The sequence below is a fragment of the Ictidomys tridecemlineatus genome, chromosome 6 (assembly GCF_052094955.1).
Source record: "Ictidomys tridecemlineatus isolate mIctTri1 chromosome 6, mIctTri1.hap1, whole genome shotgun sequence".
Lineage (NCBI taxonomy): Eukaryota > Metazoa > Chordata > Mammalia > Rodentia > Sciuridae > Ictidomys > Ictidomys tridecemlineatus.
This window is the reverse complement of record NC_135482.1, coordinates 133,569,759-133,597,112: the sequence shown is the minus strand read 5'-3', so window position 1 is coordinate 133,597,112 and position 27,354 is coordinate 133,569,759. Positions and strand designations below refer to the sequence as shown.

Below are 27,354 nucleotides of genomic sequence, written 5' to 3'. Positions count from 1 at the left end.
TTAATGCTTCCTTATTCCATTGAATTTTTAAAAAGCCTACTAAATGAATGCCATTTTTGAACAATATTCACAAAATCACATTTTTTAAAAAAAAGTACTTTAATTTCTAGTTAATAACAAATGTTCACGGCAACATCTGTCTCTTAAAAATTGTTATGATGTTTTAATCATATTTTGAAAACTGACAAGTAAATTATAATTTGAAGACTGATTTATTATGATAGCCATAGTATAATTACTGAGACATTTTATTTTTTGTTTTTTCAAAGAGTAAACTTTTAAAAAATTCTTATTTGTTATACATGACAGAAGAATGTATTTTGACATGTTATATATTTATGGATTGACCGAGACATTTTAAAGGCTGAAAACATAAATATGAATTAAACTCGGCTTTAAAACAATTAGTACAATAAGTAAAAACTAAGACTTTAATTTAAGAGTTGATAATAGTAGAAATGTACATGAAAACACCACCAACCATTTACCCTACTATGAAGATCTGCCTTAAGTTAACAGAAAGCAGAACTACTGAAAGTGAGCAAGCAGACAGTAACCAAGCCTACTGGACAGACTGAAACAAGAGTCAAAAATAAAAATTATAGCTGGGTGGCTGAGGCAGGAGGATCAGGAGTTCAAAGCCAGCCTTAGCAAAAGTGAGGCACTAATAAGCAACTCAGTGAGATCCTGTCTCTAAATAACACACAAAATAGGGCTGGGGATGTGGCTCAGTGGTCAAGTGCCCTTGAGTTCAATCCCTGGTACCTGGCCCCCAATCCCCACCCCCCCAAATAGAAATCTTGTGGCTAAGTTTTCTTCCTAAAAATACTTTGTAGAAAATAATTGATACCCAACAGAAAGTTGTTTTATTTTACATTAATTATCTCTTATACCTTGATACAATTCTGCATTCCTTATTTCATTTTTTCAATTGCTTTGAGAATCAAGTATGATCACACCATATTTATTTCTTGAAATCAAGTCCTGCAAATTACTTTAAATAAACTTTTAAATTAAAATTATTTCTACATGGGCTATCTTCTCTTACCCATCTCCCAACTGTAAGTTACCTGCTGACAATATGGTAGATTTTGAAGGCCTTAGGAAAAAAAACTAGGGACTGTCTGATTTTACCAAATTCAAAAGTAATTTTGGGTAAATTTCAATTATAAATTGTTCCAAAATTATTGTTTAAACTATGATGCTGGTCTCTTCAAGTAATGCATCCAAAACAGTTATATATATTTTACATGCAATGGTTTAGGTTTTTGTTTTCATTTTATACCTTTCTTATTAGGCACGCCAAACTCAATCATTACATTTCATAAGTTTTTAACTTAATAAGACAAACATATCAGACATTCAAAACCACATATATCTAATAAGGCTCTTGATTATTACTTAAGGGTAACATTCTGACTTTAAATTTATCATTTAAGAAAGTTTTCTGTTGCTCGTTATCATTATTCTCCAATATAGGTGCATGAAAAAACAGTTATTTTACTAGATGTGGCGACACATATAAGTTTTGGTTCATAAACTCAAAATATATGCCTTTAAAACAAATAAATAAGAACTCCCTTAAACTTGATCTGAAATTCATAAAAATAATATTATGAAACAAACACCTTTGTAAAAAATTTTTGAGTGTTAGTCTCCTAAGAGTAAATTCTATTTAAGAAAAATATATGGGTGCACAGGATAAAATAAATGGGTAAAAAGTAACAACAAAAAGCCCTTTGAAATTAGATTAAATAAAAGACTCACTTTCAGACACCTACCTTTATTATTTCCAAGTCCATAATCAAATCCCTGGGCACTGCAACTTGCCCCTTTATTAAAACCTTGCATTGAGAAAGGGCTTGGAGGAGGAGTTTGAGAATTTTGATCCAGAAGAACTTGTTCTACAATAAAAGCCACAGCTATAACATTAGTTTCTTATGTACAATGTCCTGTTCATACAACAAAGAGAGAAAATTCTAAGAAAGATTTTATGAAGATTCAATTTAAAAATAACTTCATATTTAGATTTGATAAGTCTAAATTTCTATCAGGTCTGCCTAACACTGGCAAAACACATAGTTAAATATTTGCTTTCATTTAGCAAATACACAGTAAAATTTAGAAATGAGATATATGCTCTTAAGGAGATAATTTACATTCACTGTGGTGGGAAACATCATTGAATGAATACTAATATTTCTGCATAGTGAGGTTTTATAATTTTAAACAATGAATACAAAGGCATTTCACAAAAGTGGACACCTTATAAACTAGAAATCAAAATCATTTTATATAGAAGTACTCAAAAAAGTCTTCAAAATGTCTAAGAAGAATACAGTACTAAGAACAATTTTTAATTGTAAAATATTTTAAATCATGAATGTGAAAATTATAATTTTTAACTTATTTTTACTTATTATAAAAAGATATATCCCTAAGTGAAAGAAGGAGCAAGAAGGCTACAAAATTAATCTACTACAACATTCTGAAGTCAACAAATGTGTCCTAATTCTTAATTTAAGAAAGAAATGGCAAATATTTCATTTAGTTTACAGTTCAGTCAATTTCCTATAAATAATCAAGTGGCTCTAAGATGCTGAAATAATACAAAAAATCTAAAATGTTAAAAAGCCATATTAATGACAGCTAAAAAAGGGCAAAATAAAATCTGTGAAACAAAAGGTAATAGGAGAAAAAGAAATTTATTTCATTGGCAATATTCTTCAGTATAACATATTTCAGCAGTGGAATTTTTTCTTTCTTTTTTTTTGGTGTGTGTGTGTGTGTGTGTGTTTACATGTGCATGTATGTTTCCTGAAAAACACCCAGAAACAGTAATCTAATTTTTCTCCACCTCTAAACCTTAGTTTAATGTAACTTAGTGTAATGCTCTAGCACTCACAGTGAAGTCTGTTTTTATCACAGCAATATATTTGCTTACAAGCTTTATCTATTGATATTAAAGGTTAATAAAGAATTTTTACAAAGAGAAATGCTTTTGTTTTACTCTCATTTCTTCATAAAAATAAGGATGGTGCCCAATCCTCTCCCTTCTGTATTAAACCCAGTTACATATTAATACCAATGAGTAGACTATCTGGAATCCACATCAACTAATTCTAGTGGTTTTTTTTTAAGTTGCTAACATCGTATTACATCTTATCAGCCATGATTGGTACTAAAATATTAAGACTTACATTATGACCAAGTACAAGTGTGCATATTTATCTATTTAGATACATACCAAAAGAGTAAAGGATGATTCATTGATAACACACAATACTTTCTCTTAGAGTGCAATATGTACCTCATCAGAAATGATACTGAATTTAAACATTTTATCTTAGAAGAAACTTCTACCATCTAAGTTTATGAGAACCAATTTCCCCATGTTAAACTTGTTACTTATCATGAAGGGCATTTTACATTTTAACAATAAACTATAGGCATACAATTTCCTAGCTTTATGTGTTATTTTATTATTTAGTCTTCATATCAAGTTTATGAGGTCATGACTTAGGAGGTTATTCTATAAATGAGAAAACTAAGGTATAGAGAGATACTGGGTTAGACAACTAAAAAGTTTTGCTAGAATCAGTACCCTGGCAGACAGTTTCAGAGTCCCTCTTCACATTGTGCTATATTAGCAGTTAAAACATTTACAATCACATCATCTTTGATTAAAAAGTGTTTATTTGGTAAAAATAAGAGAAAAATTAGGTTTTCAAATGATGTTCAATGTGTAGTGTAGTATAATGAGTGTAGAACTTAAAATACGAATGATGATTCTGGGTCAAGGCTTATATCTGTCATGTAACCATCTGTATAATCAGTAATTTTCTTTTCCAAAATATTTTTATTAGTTATTGATGGATCTTTATTTATGGTTTTTGTGTGTGGTGCTGAGAATCGAACCCAGGGCCTCACACATCCTAGGCAAGTGCTCTACCACTGAGCCCCAGCCCCAGCCCCAAATCATAGTAATTTTAAAATCTGTGAGCTTTGCTTTCCTTATCTGTAAATTGAAGATTATATTACCTACCTCAAAGGCTCATTGTAATGGAAAAAAGGGAGATTATATATATGTACTCTATCATTCATGCAAATGTCAAAACTTTTTTGAATCTATTTATATTCATGGCCATATTACCTCCTGGATAATGAGTATTATGAATATGGGGTGTTTCTTATATATTTATTTTAATATTGTAACTATTATTTTTATAATTCAACCTACACCTATGAACTTTGTAAGCAACTAGTTAGTATCAAGACTGTTTAAAAACTAGGAATAAAAGATAAAAACCTTGTACCTGTCCACAAGGGACTCACAATCTGGACATGAGAAAATAAAAATTAACTTCATTATGATATCATCAATTGTGTTCTAGGGGTAAATACAGTTGTTGAGGAACTTAGAATTCTTAACACTGTAAGGATCAGTTAAAGCTTCTTATGGGTAAAGACACTAGGTGAACTGTGAATAATTAATTTTTGCCACCAGGAGAATAAAGAGAGAGACAAAAAGAAAATCTTACTGAGACCACTATCGAAAAAATAAAGCTGAAAGTCGAAAGTCTAAAAGTGAAATAGGAAACTCCTATGCATTTATTCAATGCTCCACTCCTGAAATAAATTCAATCAAATGAAGTTACCTGGGAGAAGTATTGTGACTGGTGGTTTGAAAACTGCACTTCTAGTTTATAGTAAAAAGGATAAAATGTCCAGTCATGGACTTACACACAAAAAAAATGAGGCACACAAATTCATATTAAATAAAATAAAAGCACATATTTATAAAGATGGATTCATATATTTTCAATTTTCCTTTTTCATGGATAATCATTTAGTAATGTACTTAACAAATTTAATAACTACAATATTTTTAAGCCTCTAGTTTTGCTTTTACTTAAAAAATAAACACAAAAGCCTCTTTAAGACAAAGAAATGCAATAAACATTAAACATATGTATTTCAAAGGGTAATCAAAATAATCACAAATTTAAGCCAACTTGCCATCTTCATGCCGGAGGTACTGGTTTCCGCCTCTGTCTCTAGCTAAGGACCATGCCTCTCCTTCATCACTCTCACAGAACTCTACCATGCTGTTCTTATCCAGCTGCACCCATGTACCTTCAGAATTGGTTACCTGGTACATAACAAAAAGCATGATTGATTGGCTTGATTCTTTCAGATAACTCAGGCTGAAAACCAGTAAAAAGCTTTTAAGTGTTCCAAAACATTTCTACCATGAAATTAGTTTCTGAAATTAAGACCACAGCCTGAGGTAAGAGAGAAATCAACAAAAAGTTCTTTAAATGACTATTTATCGAAGGCTTTGGTTAAAATAATATTTTCTAAACACAAAGATAAATGCCTAAATAATTATTACCCAGAACATGTGACTTTTAACATCTAAAATGTCCCAACACAGTATACTTGCTATTATTTAGGTCGATAGTACCATAGTACAAGTTGAAAATGACCCTGATACTGAGAAATAGCATGACACACTACATCTTCAAGCTTATTGGCTCAGGCAAATGCCACAGTGGACTAAAAAATAATTTTATTTGCTCAGGACTTCAGTGAGACCTATGAATGGGAACAAAGAAATGAATCCTTTTGTATATCATCACCTCTCCATGCTGATTCACATAAAATATTGTAAGTGCTTATAATCCATAACAGTACATACAGTACATATGCAATAATAAGAAGATATATGCAAATATCACATTTATATAAGCAATACAAATCATGTATTATAAATGTTATTTTCATAAGATAATTATGAGAATTATTAGAAAAGAAGCAAAGAAAATTTATGTTAGTATTTCTAATACAAGTAAAGTCAAGAACATTAACAATCAAAAACCCAGAATGAAAATGGAAACCATTGGGAAAAAGAGATGTTTGGTTTGTATTACATTGAAAATGAATATCTTAGAAGTCATGAAGCTACAAGAATCCATACCTCTCCCACTGCTTTGACTTTGTTTCCCAGAACTAACATTCCAATTGGGATACCTCTAAGGTTAGGGCAGCTTCTGATGTTGTGACCTGAAGGTCCCGTCTTCACTACCTTGTACATGCCTGGCCCTCCTCGCAAGAACGGCATATCTTGTTCTTGCATTGTTGCTTCCTGCGGGCAGCAGGTGTTCATGTCTTTGAAAAAGTCATCAGTATTAGTTTTAGGTTCCTGAAAAGTTGAATAAGAAAAAAAAGTGAACAAAATACAATCTATTATCATTTTGAAATCCTCATAATCCTTACTTTCATAGCAAACCTACAATCCCACCAATTAAGAAAGAGAATATCTAGAGGTAAATGAAGTATTAGTCAATACCACTATTAAAGAATCTTTCAATAAATTTCAAAAGAAAAAAATATGGGAGAACAATTGAATCTTTGGCTTTTCCCACCACATTTGAGAAATACAGTACTGTAGTTCTTAATTTTCTGCTTATCTTTTATATGCAACATTTAAAAGGAGTAGTCAAAATAATTTATTATGCAAACCACACTGAAGAGCTTTAAATTCTTATTACAATGCTATATGTTGTTGGTTGGGCAAAAAAGTCTAAATATTCATTTCTTCCCACTTTGTAATAATTATTTATAAATTGAGAAAATGATATGAAGACTCTGGAGACATCTAATAAACAGTGATAACAATAATAAAAATATATACAAAATATAATAGCCACATTTTAATATTTTCTAGTTAAAAATGAAATAAGTTTAGGATTTTAGCAACTTACATTTTCTTAATGTAACTATATATGAAAATGTCTTTTTAGATTTATTAGATCATTACTATGAAGTGATATATTAATGCTAGTAATAGGAAACAATTATATTTTGTGGAAAGATTAGCATTATGGATGCAGTCTAAGTAAATAAAAGGAATCTGAATTATGTTTATGAAAAGAGTCAATTCTAAGATCAAAGAAACAAACTTGTTCTATATTTTCTGTTGAATCTGAATGTTGTGATGAATTGTTTCCCTGTAACATAATAAACAGAAAAATTAACCTTGATATTTCCTCTTCTTCTCACCTAAATGTAAATAAAAATGCCCCACTAGAATTTCTTCCCTTGCTATTACTCCTTTGAAACTGCACTTTTAAATACACTAAAATGGATTCTAAGAACTATAGTTAAATAGGGTAAAAGATAAACATAATGGGATGCTCATAAAAATAGTTTAAAAATACTTAATAATGTTATAAACAATATTTTTAAATGAACACTATACAAGTAAGATTTTACTTAATAGTTCTATCCTTATAAGTAAGTCTCATAATAGCAAATGTGTATATATATATATCGATATACATAATAGAACATTAAAAATAAAATTCTGAGGCTAAATATATAGATTCAAGAATTCTTGTATACTCTCTTAGTTCAATATATGATTGGTCAGGAAAAATTTAAACTACTATTAACTTTTACTAAATACTTTGTAAATCTCATTCTGATGACAAAAAAATTTACTCATATGAATACATACTATATATGGATAATTTATATATTACTATAATTGTCATACTGTATGTATCAATATGCTTTAGTTACATATTGCCAAATTAATGGAAATGGGAATTTTAATTCCTTATAAAGCAGACCAGACTTGCAACTAAAAATAAGCTTAAAATGTACATTTTATATAGCCCTCCTTGTATGAGTGTACACAACTATATTAATACAAGGAGAACACTCAAAATAAAACTGAAGTTTAAGATCTAAACCTTGAAATAGTGCTACTATATCCACAAGGTTTTTGGAAAACACTTAAAAATTTGTATTTATGAATGATCAGTTTTAGTGAAAAACAATGCAATTTCATAGGCAGAAGAGGCAAGTTTTCATCCTACTTACAACTGATTTTTAAACCTTATATGACAACATAAAAATGAAAGCAAATATGAATAAATTCAGCAAAAAAGTTTAATTGGTATTCAATGATATTCTTAGAGCATTTAATTACTTCTAACAGTAATTCCAACTTCTGGTCATTCAGTGTAACACAGGGAGATAAATGTTAGCAAAGCTAACAATAATAGTGAATTAGTCAATGAAAGGCAATATACGAGAAAATTTATTATAATAGTCAATATTTTATCAAATACTTAATGAAGCTACTTAAATAAATATAAAACAAAGCTAATCCATTTCTTTTCTATCAAACAGCATAAAAAAGAACTGACAGACATAAAATCATGTAATTGTGCCTGTCGCCTGTCCTTCTCCAACAATCCTAAAATCACATTTTATTCAATACAGAAATTTGAGATTCAGCACTAGGATATTAAACTGATGAATGTCAATACTAATTTTCCCCTTCCATTCCCTTCCAGTTCTTGGATGAATATTCAAAAGGGCAACATGAAACGGTAGGCAGCAGAAAAATGGAAGCACCATAAGGTCATGGCACTAAATTAGTTAGTTCTATAAAAGTAAACTTGGAGGTAACTGTTGGTGAAGTCAGTCATGAAACTGTAAACATAGCAACTCTGAAGTCACATGGAAATGTCACTTTCATTAATAGTACATCTATTGATGAAAACAGAGGGAAAACTCAATTGTAGCCCTTCAGGTAAATCTTTTAATTTTTTGTTAGCAATTTTTATTAATCCTAAGCACAACCTTCAAAGATACAATGAAAAATTTGTTGTACATGCTGAAATACCTGAATAATGTATGATTGTTCCTTACAGTTAACTCACCTGGGGAAAAAAAGGTTTGGAAGTCCATGAAAATACGTCCAAATCCCTGACTCCTTGGCTAGCATTAAAGATATTCTGAGCAACAAAGTTTAAGAAAGAAAAATATCAACAAAGAAAGGGAACAGAATATCATCTACAGAAGATGTGTCACAGTAACAACATTTTTCTGTACTCTAGCATAAATACTGAAATATAATTTTTCTAAAGGGAAACTGAAGCCACCTGAGTAAACCACACACCAAGGAAATTCTGAAAAATAAGTTTTTGTCAAAAAGCTCTCCATGGATATAGTGTGTCATGCCATTTACTAAAATTAAGGGTTAAGACATTGTTTATAAGTTTGAGACAGTCAATGCAAGAAGACAACCCTAACACTCCTTAAGTGAGGATATTATTATGAATAATAATGAGGGCATATAGTGTTATGTGAAGTAATAATCACGTTTTTGGGTTATTTTATTTTATTTTATTTGGTACTGAATTGAACTCAGAGGCACTTTACCACTGAGCACATCCCCAGTCCCTTTTATTTTTTGAAACAGCATCTCACTAAGTTGCTGAGGCTGGCTTGAACTTGTGATCCTCCTGCCTCAGTTTCCTGAGTTGCTGGATTACAAGTGTGTACCATCACGCCGTTTTATTACTTTTTAAAGTACAAAAAAAGAAAAAGTAAAACCAAACAAAAAAACCTAAGTAATTTTTCAATTTTTTCCCTTCTATGAATTAAAAAAATGATTTGAAAATGTTTTTGAAAGCTATTAGAAAATTTGTTAAGAAAAGCATAAAGAAAGATATAATCTGAATCTTTTATCAAAATACAGATCTACTTTTCTCCATCTCAAAAGCACTCAGTATCTCTATGTTAAAGTCCAAAAATATTTTGTTAAAGAACAAACAATTCACTGTAACACAATTCCAGAAAAAAATAACTATTTTCACAATGACTATTCAAATGATACACATTTTACATAGATATATATATTTACCTGATCTGAAACTAAAATCTGTTTAGCGAGGAGCCACTGAACAATTTTATGCTTATGTAATTACTGTGATAAATGGTTATTCTGGACCCAAAAAAGGATGTTAAAAATACTATCATCATCTAAGTCTTCAATGCAAAATAAACACCACAAATCTTAATTAATTCTAATTCATTTTAGACAATGAGAATGTATTTATTATTCTCTAGTTCTTTATTTTCCTCATGTATAAACATGTATGGACAGATAGAGATATATAACCATGTAAATACATATATACTAAATAAGAAATATATAACATCTAAATCAGAAAAAGAAGGACTTCTAGTAATATGCCTACAAATAAATGTAAAACAAAGCTGACACCAATACCATACCCAATCTCCCAATTTAAAATTAGATAGCAAATAAGATCCTTTCTCTTTAGGTAAAGTGGAAACACTGCAAAGCACACTAAAGTACTATTTTGCAGGGAAGAATAATGTCCTTGTTGGTTCATCCATGTATATAAGAATTTGTAGGGAATTTGCTCAATGGTTTTTAGCCTATACAAAGAATAGTGGTGCAGACCTTTTTATGTAAAATATCAATAAAGAAAGGGAACAGAATATCATCTTCAGAAGATGTATCACCATAACAACATTTTTCTTTACTCTAGCATCAATACTGAAATATAATTTTTCTAAAGGGAAACTAAAGCCACCTGAGTAAACTATAAAACAATATTGAGATTTTTTTAGCATTTTTAACTTAAAAGCATAAGTTATTCTATTATTAAAAGCAACATGAAAAGCAATTGTTAGAAACAATGCACATGAATTTAGCAATAAAGAAACACTTTTGTTTTTTTAAAACACTCATACTTGTCTTTCTTTCTTTTTCTTTTTTGTACCAGAGATTGAACCCAGGAATGCTTAACCACTGAGCCACATCCTCAGTCATTTTTTATATTATATTAGAGACAGGGTCTCACCAAGTTCCCAAGGCTGGCTTTGAACTTTCGATCCTCCTGCATTAGACTCGGAGCCTCTGAGTTTACAGTCACATGCCACCGTGCCCAATCTGTCTTTAATTTCAATGTGCAAATTTAACCATTTTCTGAGTCAATTAATGTACAATGATATTTGAAAGTGATATAACTAACACTGGTACTAAATTACTAATATAATCAATTTTATGTTATATGTGGATCCAAATTTGATACTTTTTTGATTTAGTGTCTAAAGTTGTACAAAATTCTTAGTTCACACTAGATTATCTTATAATCATATTAAATTGCATTTATTAAGTACCAAAAATTTGCCAAATAGAAAGCTGGAATTTAAAAATAAAATACGTAAATAGCTTTCTTTTGAAAATTTAGGAATGTTTTAGTATAATTATATGAACATTCATGAAAATATTAATCTCTCCAAAAATCTTAATTTCTCTGTATGAATTAGACTTCAAGTTGCATAATTCCATAGATCAATATGGACCACATATACATATCCACAATAATTAAAGTAATTTTATTCTCAAATTCTATTTCAAAGGTAGAAAAGCTCTGTCAAGAAAATTAGAAAAGGAAAGCATACTAGAAACCTAAGTAAACTAACAATACCAGATTGCAACTCCAAGCTGGTAGTTTTTTAAGGCACAGAAGACAGCAAACAAGTGAATAATTATCACAGTGAAAATACATGATCAAACATGCCAAATAAAATTTTTTCATTATGCTAGATAAACACAGAGTTAAAGAGCTTCCAATTTTAAAGAAAAAGAGATAAAATAACTTAGGAAAATTAAGCATAACATGTATATATAAAGAATTACAGTATTATCTAACTATCTCAACTTTAATTTTTTTTGGGGGGGGGTGGTGGGGGGATTGAACCTAGAGATGGATTGAACCAGGGACACTTAAACACTGAGCCACATCCCCAATATTTCATTATATTTTATTTAGAGACAAGGTCTCATTACATTGCTTAGAGCCTTGGTAAGTTACTGGGGCAGGTTTTGAACTCATGATCCTTCTGCCTCAGTCTCCCAAACCGCTGGGATTACAGGCATGTGCCACCACACCTGGCTTCACTCTGTTTAAGAAACTTAATAATTAAAGAATGAAATGAAGCAGTTTATAACCATCTAAGGATAGCACATTTATAATGCTATATGAAATAAAGACAATATTATTAATATTTAAAAAGTATATACAAATGCACAAACCTATTAACAACTCAAAACAAGGAAATACGCAGCATGTTAAAGCCATACTATCTGGTACTATTAGGTATTTCAAAAGAATGAAATTAAAGATAAATGTTTGCCACTTTTACTAATTCTTGGTGATTCTATAATACAGACCCAAAATGATACTTTCCCTTCATTTCTATTCCAAATCTTCAGTGGCCCAAATTTTAGATATCAGCTTTCTTTTCTTTTCTTTCTCTCTTCCTCTTCTTCTTTCTTTCATGCCAGGGATTGAACTGAGAGGCACTTAACTACTCAGCCACATTTCCAGCCCTTTTTAAAATTTTGAAACAGGGTCTTGCTAAGTTTCTTAGAACCTCATGAATTTGGTGAGGCTGAGGCTAACTTTGAACTTGTGATCCTCCTGCCTCAGCCTCCAGAGCCACTGGGATTACAGGCATTTACCACCATGCGCAGCTCGACATACTTTCTGCTTGTGAATACTGGTGAGTCTAAATAGGAAGTGACTTATACAAATACATGGAGATGTTCAGAGACCCAAGTTGCTTCTTCAAGAACCTAACATTTCTATATACACATATGAAAATACCACAGTGAATCTCACCATCATGTACATCCACAAGACATTAATTTAAAAATAACTATAAATAGCAGAAAGATCAGTAGAATATAGGGAAGGGAATGGGGGAAAGAGGAGAGAATAGCAAAGTAAAGGAAGTAGCAAGGACTAAATTAGAACAAATTATGTTCCTATATTCCATGTTTTTATCATATGTCAAAATAAATCCTAATGTTACGTATAACTAAAAAGAATTAATAAGAATAAACAAATAAAAAATAAGATAACAGCATTTAAAATAGAATCAAATAAAATTCCTAAATAAATGAAAACACGATTCCTACTAATACGTAATACCCTCTATGATATACCAACTATTACATACATATTTAGGCAAGATAAAAAAAGAATTCAGATAATATAGAAATTATAAACAAATCTTACAACACTTCTAAAGATAGATCCCCAGCTTTCCTTGATCTGAGCTTTCTTTTCTACTCAATTCCCCTCACAATGTTTAAAGATTTCAGTTTTAACAAAGTACCTAAAGTTTTAAATCATTGGTATTTCCAATCACAGAAGTAAATATGTTTTCCAAAAAAATCAAGCTCTTGGTTTTAGGTAGTCAAATGTTTACCATGTCATGTGGATAACTGGTTCTCTTTTTTAACTCATATTTTCCAAGAGGTATGAAACTTTCTACTAGCTCATATTTTGTAGCTTTCAAATCATAAGAATTTTAATCAAAAAATCAACATTCCCCAGATATGCTTTCTCAGATGGACTCATTTACCTTCAATAAATCTCTGGGTATCCATTTTCATTCATTCACTAAAATTATAAGTATTCATATTATTTAATTTGGCAGTTCTAGCCAAAATAATGATCTTTATAGCTACATAGCTATTTACCTTATCCGTTTAAAGCTATACTTATACTTATCTCTTTATAAGGCATATTAAAATAAAACTATGAGCTTTGAATAAAATCAACTGGGTTCCAATACCAGTTCTATTCTTTTCAACTTGGGATCTTAGGTGACTAATTATCTTTCCTCATTGGAAAAATGAGAATAATACCCGAAACATCACAGGGTCACACTGAGAATTAAATGAGACAATCAAGGTGAGGAGCATGTGTTAGGAATTACTTTAAGCAGCAAGATCACACCCTGAATGAAAAGAACTCAAACTAGATATAAACAGATGTTGAAAAGATTCCATCAGTAAATATTTAACACTTTGGGAAAAAAACAAACAAACACTTGATGAAGAAGGAATCTTTTATTAGCTCTTATTCTGAAGGAGGTTAAAAATGGAAATAAAAGGTACATGAATACAAATGGGCTGAAGGTGAGAAAAACAAACTAAATATAATGAGTAGCTGGAGAAAGAATTAAGCCTCTTCTACTTCTACAGACTTAGTGCTAGCTGGAAAGGGAGAGGGAAACTCAATTTCCCCATCATTTATCTGCTTTCCATCGCCAATCCTTTGCTTCATCCATATCAATTATTCATCAGTTCCCAAACATATCACTTTTTAATTTTGAACATTTGATTCTCTTTCTAGACATTTCTTCATTTTTTTCCTGGCAGCTTTTCTTCAAGTCTACCTCAAATGTTACCTTCTGAGTTAAGCTATTCTACAACTTACCACAAGATGACTTAATTATTTGAATACAAGATACCTACTATATTATGTAGTAAGTACCCCAAAAGCAAGAACTGCACCAATTAAAGACTATAGTATTTCGGGAATTCCAGAGGAGAAAAATCAACTAGAACAATATTAAAAAAAACCCAAAAAACAAAAAAACAAGCCAAAGCATTCTAAATAAATAACAAAACAAAGACTCTAAGACTCAAAATTGAAAAGTGTGTTTTTTTTGTCCTAAAAAGAACAAAACATTCCAACATATAATTAATGCCCCACAAAGGATTTATATTTTTATCTAATTAACTCTATTCCCATTGACTCAAAAAATGTTTTGAAAATACAGTCATAATATAAATGTTTAATGTTATTTAATCTCTAAACAAAAACACTACTAAGTGCTAAAACAGTGAAAAGTCTCATTTGAACTAAAGTAGGATTCTAATAATTCTAAGTGAAGTAATGGTGTTTAAATAGGACTACTATTAAGCAAGCCAAAATTTAGCTAAAGTATGTATCCTCAATGGACACAAAAGTTCTAAAATACAATAAAATAACAGAATAAGTATAAAACTTAATCTAAATTGGTTATTTATGGTAACTTTGTTTCTTAAATACTTCATTAAATATTCAGTTACTGTTCAGATTTCCAGTCCCTACCCCCATGCCCCTCCTACAGTTTGCTTGAAATAGGATCCAAGCAAGGTATATGCATTGATGTGAATATAAAATTGTTTTAACTAGAAAATGTTGAAAAGCAAGTGTAAAATTGCTGAAGGCAACTTTTTAGTACTTTTGCATCCTTTTAAGTTAGTGGCATTGGTTCTTGATTGTTTCTTGATATTTTTCTATTGTTAGAGAATTATAATTATCAATGATGATCATAGCTGATTTACACACAAACGGACTGAAGTGAGAAGAGAGAACAGATGAAAAGTGTTTTTCCAGCCATCAATGTATCAAGAGATACAAAGAAACAGTTAATAAAATGTAATTATTTAGCTATATTATTTCCTTGACTGGATGAGATGGAATCATGATTCCTTTTGTGCTCATGTCTAGCCCTGCAAACAAAATCTTGGAAAACTAAACCTATTGCTGCATTTGTCAGGCTTCTCTGATTGGGTGGGCCTTCATCTGATGCCTTCACTGAATCAACTTTACAGTAGATCTATTTGAGGATCTGTTATGCCAGTTAATCATGCCACACTGTATCCCCTCTGTCATCTTTGATCACTAACCAAAATTTAAGTCCTTAAGTTATCTACCTGTTCACTCACTTTATAGCAAAACTTCTCTGTGTCTCCTTGATTCAAAATCAATGACTCCCATCCCTCCCATGACTTTAAACTGTGTTCAAAGGGACTCTTCTTCCAACAGTAAATAATTTACTTCCATCTTTATTCTTGCAGTACACACTGGTGTGTCTTCATGTCTATGCAAGTGATCTTCCAACTGTCTAGCCTTTTACCTGTAGACTGAGGCAATTCCAGTGACTCTCACTTGCACCACACTTCAGACAGCAACCTAATTGAACTTTCATCCATTAAATTTCTTAATCTATGAAATCAAAGACAAATCTACTTCATCATGCAAACTGCCTATATCTTTTCAGCTTTTTAACTACAGTGTACCTAAGACATTTTTAAAGAATTTTATTCAGTCCTCCAAGTCCCTGGGACCCTCCATTTGTTCTTTCCCATACTAAATTAGGCTAAATTCCAATTCCACAGTTGGTTATCTTAATTGCATCAATCAGTTATTAGCAAGCCCTTTTAGTCCCTAATTTTTAGTCATAGCATTCCAAAATATTCCAACCAGTACTATACTCTGCTCTTTGAAGGCTACATTAATTCTGGACATTGAGGATTATGGGAGAGGGAAAGGGATGTCTGGATTGGGTCCATACAATGGTCTCACTGAACTCCTAGTGGCCTAATAATTCTTTACTTGTTTTTGATCAAATACCTCTACTGTTTCTCTCTACTATTTCAAATCTTCACTGCATTTTAAATTCTCTGACTTCACTCATTCTTACCTGATGATTTTCCTTTCTTCATTTAAAAAATTGTGTTTTTCCTCAATCTATCCCCTCCCTCCCTCCCAATTTGTCTATTACCATAAATATTCCATTTTCCTTTACAGAAATAAACTTTCCAAATGTGCCCTTAATTCTATCTCTTCCTTTTTTCACTATTCTAATCTATAACTGTATATTCTCCCTGTAATACTGGTGGTCTTTGTTTTAACTTTTAAGGATCTCAAAATACGAACTTGAAAAATCTCAGCATTTTTAATATTCTTATTATTATCAGACACCCTGAGAATATTTACATTAAAACCCAACTTATGCAATTCCTCAACAATACAAAAAAAAAACTAGAAAATAAAAAAGGCACTTTGTCATTTTATTTTCTTTAATATTCTACATCTAGAACTTTTAAATATGTCAGTGAAACTCCTCATTCACATTCCAGTGAAAATCTTCAACAAGTTTATGGAGTATGGATCACCCCATTTAGCTTCCTCTTTTATCTGATACTGTTCTTTTCTCCCTGACTTTAAGTGAAACAGTATACTACAAATTGTGATAGAATAGCCCAAAATGAATTCAAGGGCTCCAGAATTTCAACACAGAACTTCTTGCTCTCCCCTTCTACCTTTGTTATTCTTTTGCTTTATATATGTGGATATTTCCCCCTTTCAATGATATCTCCTCAAATTAGCAAACAAAGGAATTAGGAAGAAAATATTGAAGTGGGATAGGTAAGAAAGATTATATAATCTAGTAAAATGCTTTAGTAGGAAATAAGAAAATTTTCTTTAAAAAACAAACCCAAGTCCAAATTGGCCAAATTAAAAAAAAAACTGTTATAGTATTCTCATTTAATGTACCCTTTTCATAATCCTGAGGACTATCTGGTTATAATAATTGAAAATGGTTGGGGCTGGCGTTTAGGCTCAGTGATAGAGTGCTTGCCTGGCATGAGGCACTGGGTTCGATTCTCAGCACCACGTATAAAAAAAATAAAATAAAAAAGGTCCATCAATAACTAATAAAAATATTTTTAAAAACCAAGCAAAAAAGATAATGGTTTATAACTACTTAAAGCCAACTTTTTAATCATAGATGATATAGAATTATTATTTACTTTCCAGAGTCATTCATCTTTTTTTTGTGTGTGTGTGGTGTTGGTGATTGAACCCAGGGCTCATTGGGAATGCAAGGCAAGTACTCTACCAACTGAGCTATATCCCCAGCCTCAGAATCATTCGTCTTTTCCAGAGAGTCAAAATTGTTTTCATTTTCACTGTAGATGCAAACCTAAGAAAAATCTAATACCTGATCTATTTGCTTAAAACTTAACTCATGAGCTTAACCTTAGTGAAGCAGTAGGCAAACACTCTAAACTTTCTTCATCAAATGGCTAATGTTTTTTTCTCCACTCTACTGTTATTAAATATGTACAAATAACATAAAGTACCAATATTTTCTTACACAAAGAAGCATCTTATAAAACCATTGCTTTGAAAAACATTATTATGGGCTATCAAGGAGAGAAACAAATACAATATATTGAATGGTTGATATAATAAGCTACACTGATTTTGAAGAAATTCAACTGTTTAAATACTAAGGTGATCTTATAACCAATGGTTCTAACCAGAGGTTCAATGAATTTTCTCAGAGATGAGGATTTAGATTTCAATACCATTACAAGTGTATAAACCCATCTTATGTTAATGTAATAGTATTGTAAGCCAAAGAAGAAAAGATTCAAAGTTAAACATAATACAAAGAAATGACTGCAAAATGTCAACATAACATACACTTTACAAACATTTATACCTATTTCTGAATGAACAGTAATTCTAAATTCTTAAATTTTAGTTTGGAATTCATTCAAAATAGTAGTGTAAATAAGAAGGGGTAAAAATGCATCCACTCTCATTCATTATCTCTCTGAAAGAAATTCAGTAAGCCTATTTTAAATTTACTACCTCCTGTTGGTGATGAATCAAAATAATCATTAAGGACCTTAACCTTGCCAAATTTTACTTTCATTAGACAAAAGCCCTGAAGAATTGAAGCACTTCTAAAGTCAAAGTTACTTAATTGTTGGTTACCTCAGAACTGAAAAGCCTTAATTAAAGAAAGCCTGTGATGAGGACAGACTGTACCTATGATGTTGTTTAAAAGCACTTTTTACTTACGTCAACTGGGACCAGAAGGCTCTTGCCAAGATGTTGATTAAATGAAAGGCACCAGGCTTCAGTGTAACCATTCATGTTAGGAACATACTTCTTTATTGTCTCATCATTCAGTCTCAGCCACACACCATCATCATTGTGGATCTAAGGGAAATAAGCAACAGAAACAAGCCATGCCCTCCTGTCACTCCTATAGGGGTAGCAAGGACTGAAAGACTTCGAAGTAGGCGTAAAGTGGTAGAAACAGATTAGGCATTTAGTTTTCATAAAAGCTAAGTTTTAGAGATCCTCTAAGGAAAAAAGCAAGGAATGCCACAGTAGTATAATCCCTAGTGTGAGACTGAAAAATACAATTTTGCTTAGGAGTAAAAAACTAAAGGAAATCACACTTAAAGAGAAATAGCTTAAACAGTAAAATCAGATGTCTTCCCAAAGAACTAATTACTTGGTTGTTTTACTAGAAAAATGTAATATGTACCAACCAAAGTTAAAGTAATACAAAGAATATGTTTAAAAAATATTTCAAAAATTAATGAAAAACAATTATACCCATTTTCAGTGAATACTTATATAGGTTCTGATTACTATGTCTAATTGAGTTCTTATTATGTTCAAAATATAATTTTAGCTATGTTTTTATTGATAAAAGAAAAAAATTCAAATGTCTGAAACTCCATGGACACATACTGCAAAACAATTTTCAAAAGATTCTCACACTGCTTAAAACACATTTTAACAAAAAACTTTGTAGCCTTACTGTTCTGCAAACAATGCAAAAAAAAAATCTGTCCAATATTTATTACTAAGAGTTTCTTTATGAATTACCTCATCAATGAAAGTGATAGTTCCATTGACTTTCACTATGCCTATCTGCTCACTCTGAAGAGAAGGGTGGCTCCGGATCCGGAGCCCAGCACTATCCTTGGCCACAAATTTTCGAACCTGAGAAAGGCAAACATATTTAGTAAAACAGGAAAAACATAGAAGAGAGATTTCATAAGGAGTAAGAGATAAAATTAAACAGATTTAAAAGTACTATAATTTTGAGAAATTTTTCAAAATTGCTTATAGCTGTGTACATCTTCAAATAACAGATTACTTATGAAATTATAAAAATGAAATCTTGATACATACTGAAATGTATATGAATGGAAAAAAACTTAAGAGAATTATTAATATATATTTAGAATTTCCTTTCTAAATTTTAAATACATATGACCAAAATGTTAAAAGATACCTTTTTAGAAAGGTAGCATATAAAATGATTCCTTTCTAAAAACTGGTTTACTAAAATTCCTATACGTATTCTTTGGATGTTAGGAAATTAATTGTTCTTTTAAGGGCAAAAGACATTGCAAATTTTACATTTAATTTCAGTAAACTTTTTGTTAATTGTAAACTTTCAGTAACAGAAAATACACAATGATTATTACAGCATTACATAAAAAACCCCAAAGCACAGGTTTTATAATTTAAAATGATTACCATGTAACACTCTCCAAATTTATCTGAGATATTTAGAATTCAAATGCTAAAGTCAATCAGTAAAATATTAGATATTTCATGGCCATTTTGAAGTATCAAGGAAATACTTAAAAAACCTGTGCCTTATTCAGCTTGGACTTCATCTACCCTAACCTTATTTGGTTGAGGTTCAGCCTTTGGCTTGACCAACTGAGTTCCTGGTGGAATCATCCCTTTTGGTGGGTCTTTTACTTTTACTTCAAGGCCAGCATCTGTAAGAAAAGGAAGGCAGGTAAAACATTTGACAAAAAATCGAGAGGAAGGATCTTTCAACTCAACCTTATAAACACTCACAAGCTATTTTAAACAACTAAAATAAATGTCTCGATCTGTCCTTTTAGGAAGATTGGTGATTGAACAAGCTAAAAAAGAGAAATATTTAAAAAATGGACCAGAGCTTCCAAAGTGGCAAGATACAAAGTTTTCCTCAGGGCTTCAAGCAAAAATGGGGTTTCCAGTGTTTAACTTAAACATATGAAATGATACTGAAAATTCAGAATAGCAATAAAAATAAACCTTGTACGATTAAATATTATCTGATAAGAGCACCCATTACTTATACTAGTCACTTCTGCCGCTGACAGGCAGTACAGCATGAGAGACAGGCAGACTGCACAATACAGCATGGTGGTTGAAAGCTCAGTTCTTGCTCTAGATTGCCTGGATGCTCCAACATCTGCCACTAATTTATGACTCTCAGTGTCCAATGTTACCAACTCTGAAATGGAAATAGTAATAACACCTATTCACTGAGCTGTTATAAAATTTAAATAATTTAAAATACATAAGGTATATGCAGAACAATGTAGGTATATTAACTGTCCAAAAATGTTAGCTTTTATTATCATCATTCCAATGAATTATCATTTGTCCTTATCTATCATTGAGCAAGATCCTAGTCTATTGACAGTTTGGGAGAGAGCTGAGTTAGGAAGAGTATGAAAACTGAGTGGAGAAGAAAATGGATAATTCTGGATAGGTAGTAGCATACACTTGTAATTCCAGTGACTTGGAAGGCTAAAGCAGGAGAATCACAAGTTCAAGGCCAGTCTCAGCAATTTAGCAAGGTCCTAAGTAACTTAATGGGGTTTTCTCAAAATAAAAAATAAAAAGGATTGGGGATATAGATCAGTGGTAAAGCAAAGTGCCCCCTGGGTTCAATCCCCAGTACAGGAGGGAAGAAAAAAGAAAAGAAAGAAAGAAAGAAAAAGAATGATTTTAAGTAAATACAAATCTCTTTCTTCAGGTTCATTCTAAAAAATAAATCAGTTTCCTTTACTCCAATATTAGATAAGATTTAAAAACTCTACCTACTGAAATTTTAATAATATTTGCAGAGAAAAAAAATTCTTTATGAAATTATTCTTTACTACCATGGTTTTTAAATTCCTGTTCTAATTTGTATCTCTCATCTGTCACTACTTATATTCTATTACAAATGATTTTTGTTTGCTTGTTTTATCTCAGCAATCTTCACCAAACAGTTAATACCGGAGAGAATTGTACAATAATATTTTGCTCTGAATCAGCATGTTTGCAAAACAAAAGGCATTATGGATATGCTGATAAAAGGAGACTGCTGCAAAGTCTGTGGATAAAAAAAATTTCTGGGGTGGTATTATTTTATATGTCTGATTCTATACAGTTATACTAATGTATATTCTATATACATCAATGTAATGTACCCCTTTAACTCCACTGCAAAAACAAATTGCTTAAAGACAGGGATTCCCAAAGGATATCATTTCAGAATTACAGTCATCCCTGGTGTCTGATGAGGATGGGTTCCAGGATCCCCCTCACCTACCAAAATCTATGGATGCTCAAGATCCTTATATAAAATAGTACAGTATTTGCATATAGTCTATTTACATTCTCCTAAATACTTTAAATCATCTCTAGATTACTAATTTAATACAAAATAAATGCTATGTAAATAGCTATTGTATGTATTGTTTAGGGAATAATGACAAGAAAAAACTCTACACATATTCATTATAAATGCATTCCCTCCAACCCTCCAAAATTATCAATACACAACTGGTTGAATCTACAGCTGTAGAACCCAAAGACACAGAAGACTGACTGGATTCTTATCTCTGACCTCTCTCCCTCTTTTCCATAGGTAAGAGATCCCACTGGTTTAAATAAAAACAAGATTCTTAACTTTAGAACTTCTCATAATTCCTAATATGTTGATGTAAATCATGTGATTGTCTATGGTGAAATTATGATATACTAGATTTTCTGATCATAGGAGTTCCATTTATTGAGCAGTGTCATAAAGGATAGCGTTTTAAGAAACTGACACTGATAAACACTTTTTAAAAATCTACTATTATCCTATCACACAGGGAGTTTAAAAATTAAGATTCATGTCCCCTCCAAAATTGATGTTTTTCAAAGCTAATGGCAGATAAAGAAAATTCATTCATTCAACAATATTTACTAAGTAGTCATTATACGGCCGGTACTGATCTAGAGTGGGAAATCCATGGGTAAACAAGAGAGTTTCTGCTCACATCCAGGAAAGGAAGAAGGCAGACCATGATTGGTAGACAGGTTATGCATATGATAATACAGCAACATGGAGGGCATCACAACCTGACTGGCACATTGGGAAAAGTAGGGAAGAAGTCATGAGGGCTATAATACTTGAGCATAATTTTAAGACCTTAGGAATGCACTACCTACATATTCATTATAAAGGACAAAATGAAGACATATAAAAGTTATGAAACCTATACATGTGTATAACAAAAGTGTCAAAACTACAATGAAGGAGGATTTTGAGTCTAGTTCTTTTCACTAGATAACTTAAAACTTAAATATATACACATATACCTATTTCAATGCCATCAATGGTAACATGAATAGTGTAGAGTCCAATAGCCCCTGGAGTCCAATTGGCACAATAAGTACCATCATTATTGACACGAATCAGCATATTTTCACTGGGCCTGAAAAAATTAAGAGGGATATTGGAAAATTTACTTTTGATTAAACAACTGAGATCACTATGATATTACAATAAACATTTAATTTTGGTTGGCATTTTCAATACTGACTGGCAAGCCTGCTACAGTATTTCCCCACCCCTGACAATTGAAATTTTTCTTTCTCACTTCAAAACTCCATCACCCTTCTTCCTTACTTGCAGTTGATTATGACCTCACCTTTTTCTTCAGTAAAGAAATGATACAGATACAAACCTTCAGGTTGCAATCAGATTATTAAACCTGCTTCCTCTCACGTTCTCTCCTGTTTCAATGAAAGAAGCATCCTAGACCTTATCCAAAGCCAGCCCCTTTACTTGAACCGCCAAACTTTTTCCCTCAATACTTCCTTGCTCCAATTACCTTGCTCCTTCTCCCATGCATTTTCAATTTTTCCCACCATATGGGATCATTTCTATTAGCATAAAAAAAACCTTGAGAATTTCCTATTTAAATATTTTTATTGCTTTATAATAGTTATACATAAGATTAGGATTTATTTTCACATAATTGTAAATGCAGGTACTATAGTATGCTCTAATTAAGTCCCCATTACTTATTCTTAACCTCTGTACGGCCCTCCACATTTCTTTTTCTCTACTGACTTATTTATTTACATTTTCTTTTAAAAATTAATATCTTGTAGATATACACGGTGGTGAAATTCACTGTAGTACCTCTGGAAAGTTATATAAGATTCATTCCTCTGTTTTTCCTTACCCCGTCTCTTCTCTCTGCCCCTCAATCCCCTTCTCCTACTTACCTAACCTTTCTGTCATTTTGACGGAACTCTCCCCCCATTTCTTTTTTCTCTCTCTTGTCCCACCCTAATTTTGGACTACCTTCCCCATATCAGAGAAAACATTTGATCCTTCACTTTCTGAGTCTGACTTATTTCATTTAGCATTATAGTCTCCACTTTCATCCATTTACTAGCAAATAACATAATTTCATTTTCATAGTTGAGTAATATTATATTGTGTGTATATACACCATAATCTTCTGCTGATTTTGGTGTTAGTTTCTTCTTCTTTTTCTAAGATCTTGAGATGTACTGTTAGAGTATTTATTTTGCAACTTTCTGTTTTTTAAATATATAAACTAAGTGCTATAAAATTTCCTTTTAGAACTGCCTTTGTACTATTCCAGAGATTTTGGTATTATAATATCATTGTTTTCATTTGTTTTGTAAGATTTAAAAAATTTTTCCTGATTTCTTTTACTATCCATTTGTTATTCAAAAGTGTGTTATTTAATCTCCACATATTAAAGTGGTTTCTGTTTTCATCTTGCTGATTTCTAAATTCATTCAATTATGGAAGAAATTATCTCTATTTCTTTGTATTTGTTAAGATTTGATCTTTGACCTAAAATAAAGTCTATTTAGAAAATGTTTCATGTGTTGCTGAGAAGAAAGTGAATTCAGTCATTAAATAGTGAAATATTATATAGATGTCTGTTAGGTCCATTTGATAAGTAGTATTTTTTAGTTCAGAAGAATCTTTACTTAGTTTTTGTCTGTATGATCTCTCTACTAGTGAAAGAGGTGTGTTGAAATCATCCAGTATTACTAGAATGTTGTCTATTTGATTCTTGATATTTAGAAGAATTTATGTACGTAGAAGCTGCATTGTTTGGGGATAAACATTTATAATCATTATTTCTTGTTGGATGATTCCCTTAACAGTATGAAGTGACCTTGTCTCTTCTGATTGAGTTTGTCTTGAAGTCTACCTTGTCTGATAAAGTAGCTATCCCTGCTTGCTTTCAGCAACGATTGGCATGGTATATCTTTTCCCATCCTTTCACTTTCAGTCTGTGAATGTATGTCTGCAAGGTGAGTTTCTTACATCCTATGTTTGGCTGATTGGATTGAAAAAGAGATGCAATCTAAGTCTTTTGATGTACATTCAATATTATTATACAGAGGTGATTCTTACTTCCTGTCATTGGATTTACTTCAAATGTTAGATTCAGATTTGATTCTCCTTCAATTGACTATTCTTCTAATGCAATGCATTCCAATTTTAGTTTTCATTATAATTCTTCATTTCTTCTTCATGAAGTATTTTGTTGAGTATGTTTTGTAGTGCAGGTTTTGTGGTTATGACTTTCAGTTTCTATTTATTGTGGAAGTTTTTTTTATTTCAACCTCAATTCTAAAGCATAATTTTGCTGGCTATAGTAATCCTGGTTGGTACCCATTTTCTTTTAGAGGTTGGTATATATTATTCCAAGCTCTCCTGGCTTTTATGGTCTGGGTTGAGAAGTCAGTTGAGATCTGAATTGGTTTCCTCTAAATGTGACTTGCTGTTTTTCCCTTGTGGCTTTTAAAAGTCTATCCTTATACTGTATATTAGGTATTTTCATTATTATTGTGTTGGAGAATATATATACTGCCTATTTGGAGTTTTGTATGTCTCTTGTATTTGAATTACCACCTCATTCCTCATATTTGGAAAAATTTCCAATATTATTTCATTGAAAAGTTGTGCATCCTTTTAATTTGTTTTTGGAAACTTTCATTTACTCCAGTGATTTGGTCTTTTGATGGTGTCCCAAATTTCTTAAAATATTTTGGTCATGGTCTCTTAACATCTTTTCTTTATGGTCAACTTGATTTTAAAGATTATATACTTTGTCTTTAAGGCCTGAAAATCTATCTTCAAAGTGGTTTAATCGACTGGTGAGGCTTTCCAATGAATTTTTAATTTGGTTTATTGAGTCCTGATTTCCAAGATTTGTGTCTGGTTCTTTCTCAGGATCTATGTCTCTTTAATGAAGTGATCTTCATTTCCTATATTTTCTAATTTCACTCTATACATCTTCTTTTAGCTAACTGATCATTTTAACCAAGAATCTTCTAAATTCTGTATGAGACATCTCCTTGACTGTGGTATCTATGGAGTCAGTGTTATGGGCTGTCTGGGGTAGTTTGTTCCCTTGCTTTTTCATATTGTTTGTATGTCTAGCCATTATTAGGATATAACCATCCTATTTTAAGCAAACAACTATTTTGTGGGATTTTCCCTCTTAGGAGCCCTGGATTGAGTAAACAACCAAGTATTGGTAGTTTAACTCAATGTGTGGCCTCTGATAACTGCAGTATCAGTACCACTCTGAGAGCAATTACTGATGCTATTTACTGAAATCACTTAAGAGCCAAGCCACATACTATTCAACCTTATGAAAAGAACAGGCAAGAATGATAGCAGAATAGCAGTCTTAAGGGTTTCCTTTTTTTTTTTTTTTTGTTTTGGGCTTGGGGCCAAAACTGTATTCTGGCTTGGATGAGAGCTCTTATTTCCCACCACTGAAATTTGCAGGCCACAGATCTGTCTCTATTCTGGCTTGCAAAGGCACTAATCAAGTGCCTGGAGCTCTCCCTTTCAGCCAGGGGTTGATGGAGTGGGCTCTACTTCTCTGCCCAGGGTTCCTCGGATGCGTCAGAGTGCTTTTTCTCTGCCAGGGCTCTTTCAGATGGTCCTTTCCTGCCTGTGTTCCAGGGATGTTGCATGAGGCACTCCTTCCCTGCCTGGGCCCTTTTTTAGGGCTGCATGGAGTGCTCCTTTCTCATTCCTAAGGAAGCTGAGTGGGGTGCTTCTTTCCTTGCCTGGGCTTTTGCAGAAGCTGTGCAGGGTACTCCTTCCCTTCCTGGTTCCAGGTCACTACCAGTGCTTTTGCAGAGGCTGCATTAAGCCCTCCCTCCCTGCCAGCTTTCATGTGGGATGCTGTATGGGGTGTTGGATACTACGCAGAAGGCCCCTTCCCTGCCTGGGCTTGTACAAGATTATTTAAAGGGTGATTGTTTCTCCTTAGGAATGTAAATGCCATGAGAATCACAACCACAAATGTCACGTTCATAAAGGTACTCAAAGCCTTTCCAATAGCAGGAGCTCAACAGTTTTAAAAATGATTACATTAATTTTCTTAGATGAGACTATTTCAATTAGGTTTAAGATGCCCAATGTATACAAAAACCTGTTTAGTAGGGAAAAGGTCGGCTTGATCTTATTTAACATGCTATAAATTAATACTGTTCACATTTATTTTACAATTTTTTTTATTATCTACACATGACATTACAATGATCTTGGCAATTCATACATTTGCATCATTGGAGTATAATTTCTCATTTTTCTAATTGTACAGATTGCAGAATCACACTGGTCAAAAAGTCACCTATATACATATGCTTCTACTCCAGCAGACATTTTATTAACTAAAGTCAGGAACAAAATGCTACTTTCATGTACCCAAAGATACAATGTACAGCACTCTCTTTTTAGGAAAAAAGAAAACTTTCTATATTGTATATTACAATTGTACTTTGCATATATACCAAAACAAAGTCAAAGTAATCTGTTGGTTTCTAGTAAAGTCATGTGATATGCAATACAATGAAGCCTATAAGTAAGTATGCTTTCTCAGATTTACTTCAGAGCTTTGCCTAAATTTTATGTAAATGAACTCTCTGAAGTACCATGGATCTG

At 31.8% G+C, this 27,354-nt stretch overlaps 1 protein-coding gene across 13 annotated transcripts in view; it reads right to left on the bottom strand.

Moving 5' to 3' along the window:
• Window positions 1-27,354, bottom strand: part of Mycbp2 (MYC binding protein 2) — a 271,435-nt gene that overhangs the window by 67,097 nt on the left and 176,984 nt on the right. For 10 of the 13 annotated variants that reach the window (XM_040281371.2, XM_040281372.2, XM_040281375.2 and 7 more), the window contains 8 exons: window positions 22,710-22,825; window positions 19,980-20,077; window positions 19,167-19,283; window positions 18,345-18,485; window positions 8,739-8,813; window positions 5,981-6,205; window positions 5,020-5,152; window positions 1,782-1,904 (listed from right to left, as the gene is read on the bottom strand). In XM_040281371.2, coding sequence (XP_040137305.2) covers window positions 1,782-1,904; window positions 5,020-5,152; window positions 5,981-6,205; window positions 8,739-8,813; window positions 18,345-18,485; window positions 19,167-19,283; window positions 19,980-20,077; window positions 22,710-22,825 — 1,028 coding nt within the window. The remainder of the gene's footprint in view (window positions 1-1,781; window positions 1,905-5,019; window positions 5,153-5,980; window positions 6,206-8,738; window positions 8,814-18,344; window positions 18,486-19,166; window positions 19,284-19,979; window positions 20,078-22,709; window positions 22,826-27,354) is intronic. The other 3 variants (XM_040281374.2, XM_005324794.5, XM_040281380.2) reach the window with 2 other exon arrangements.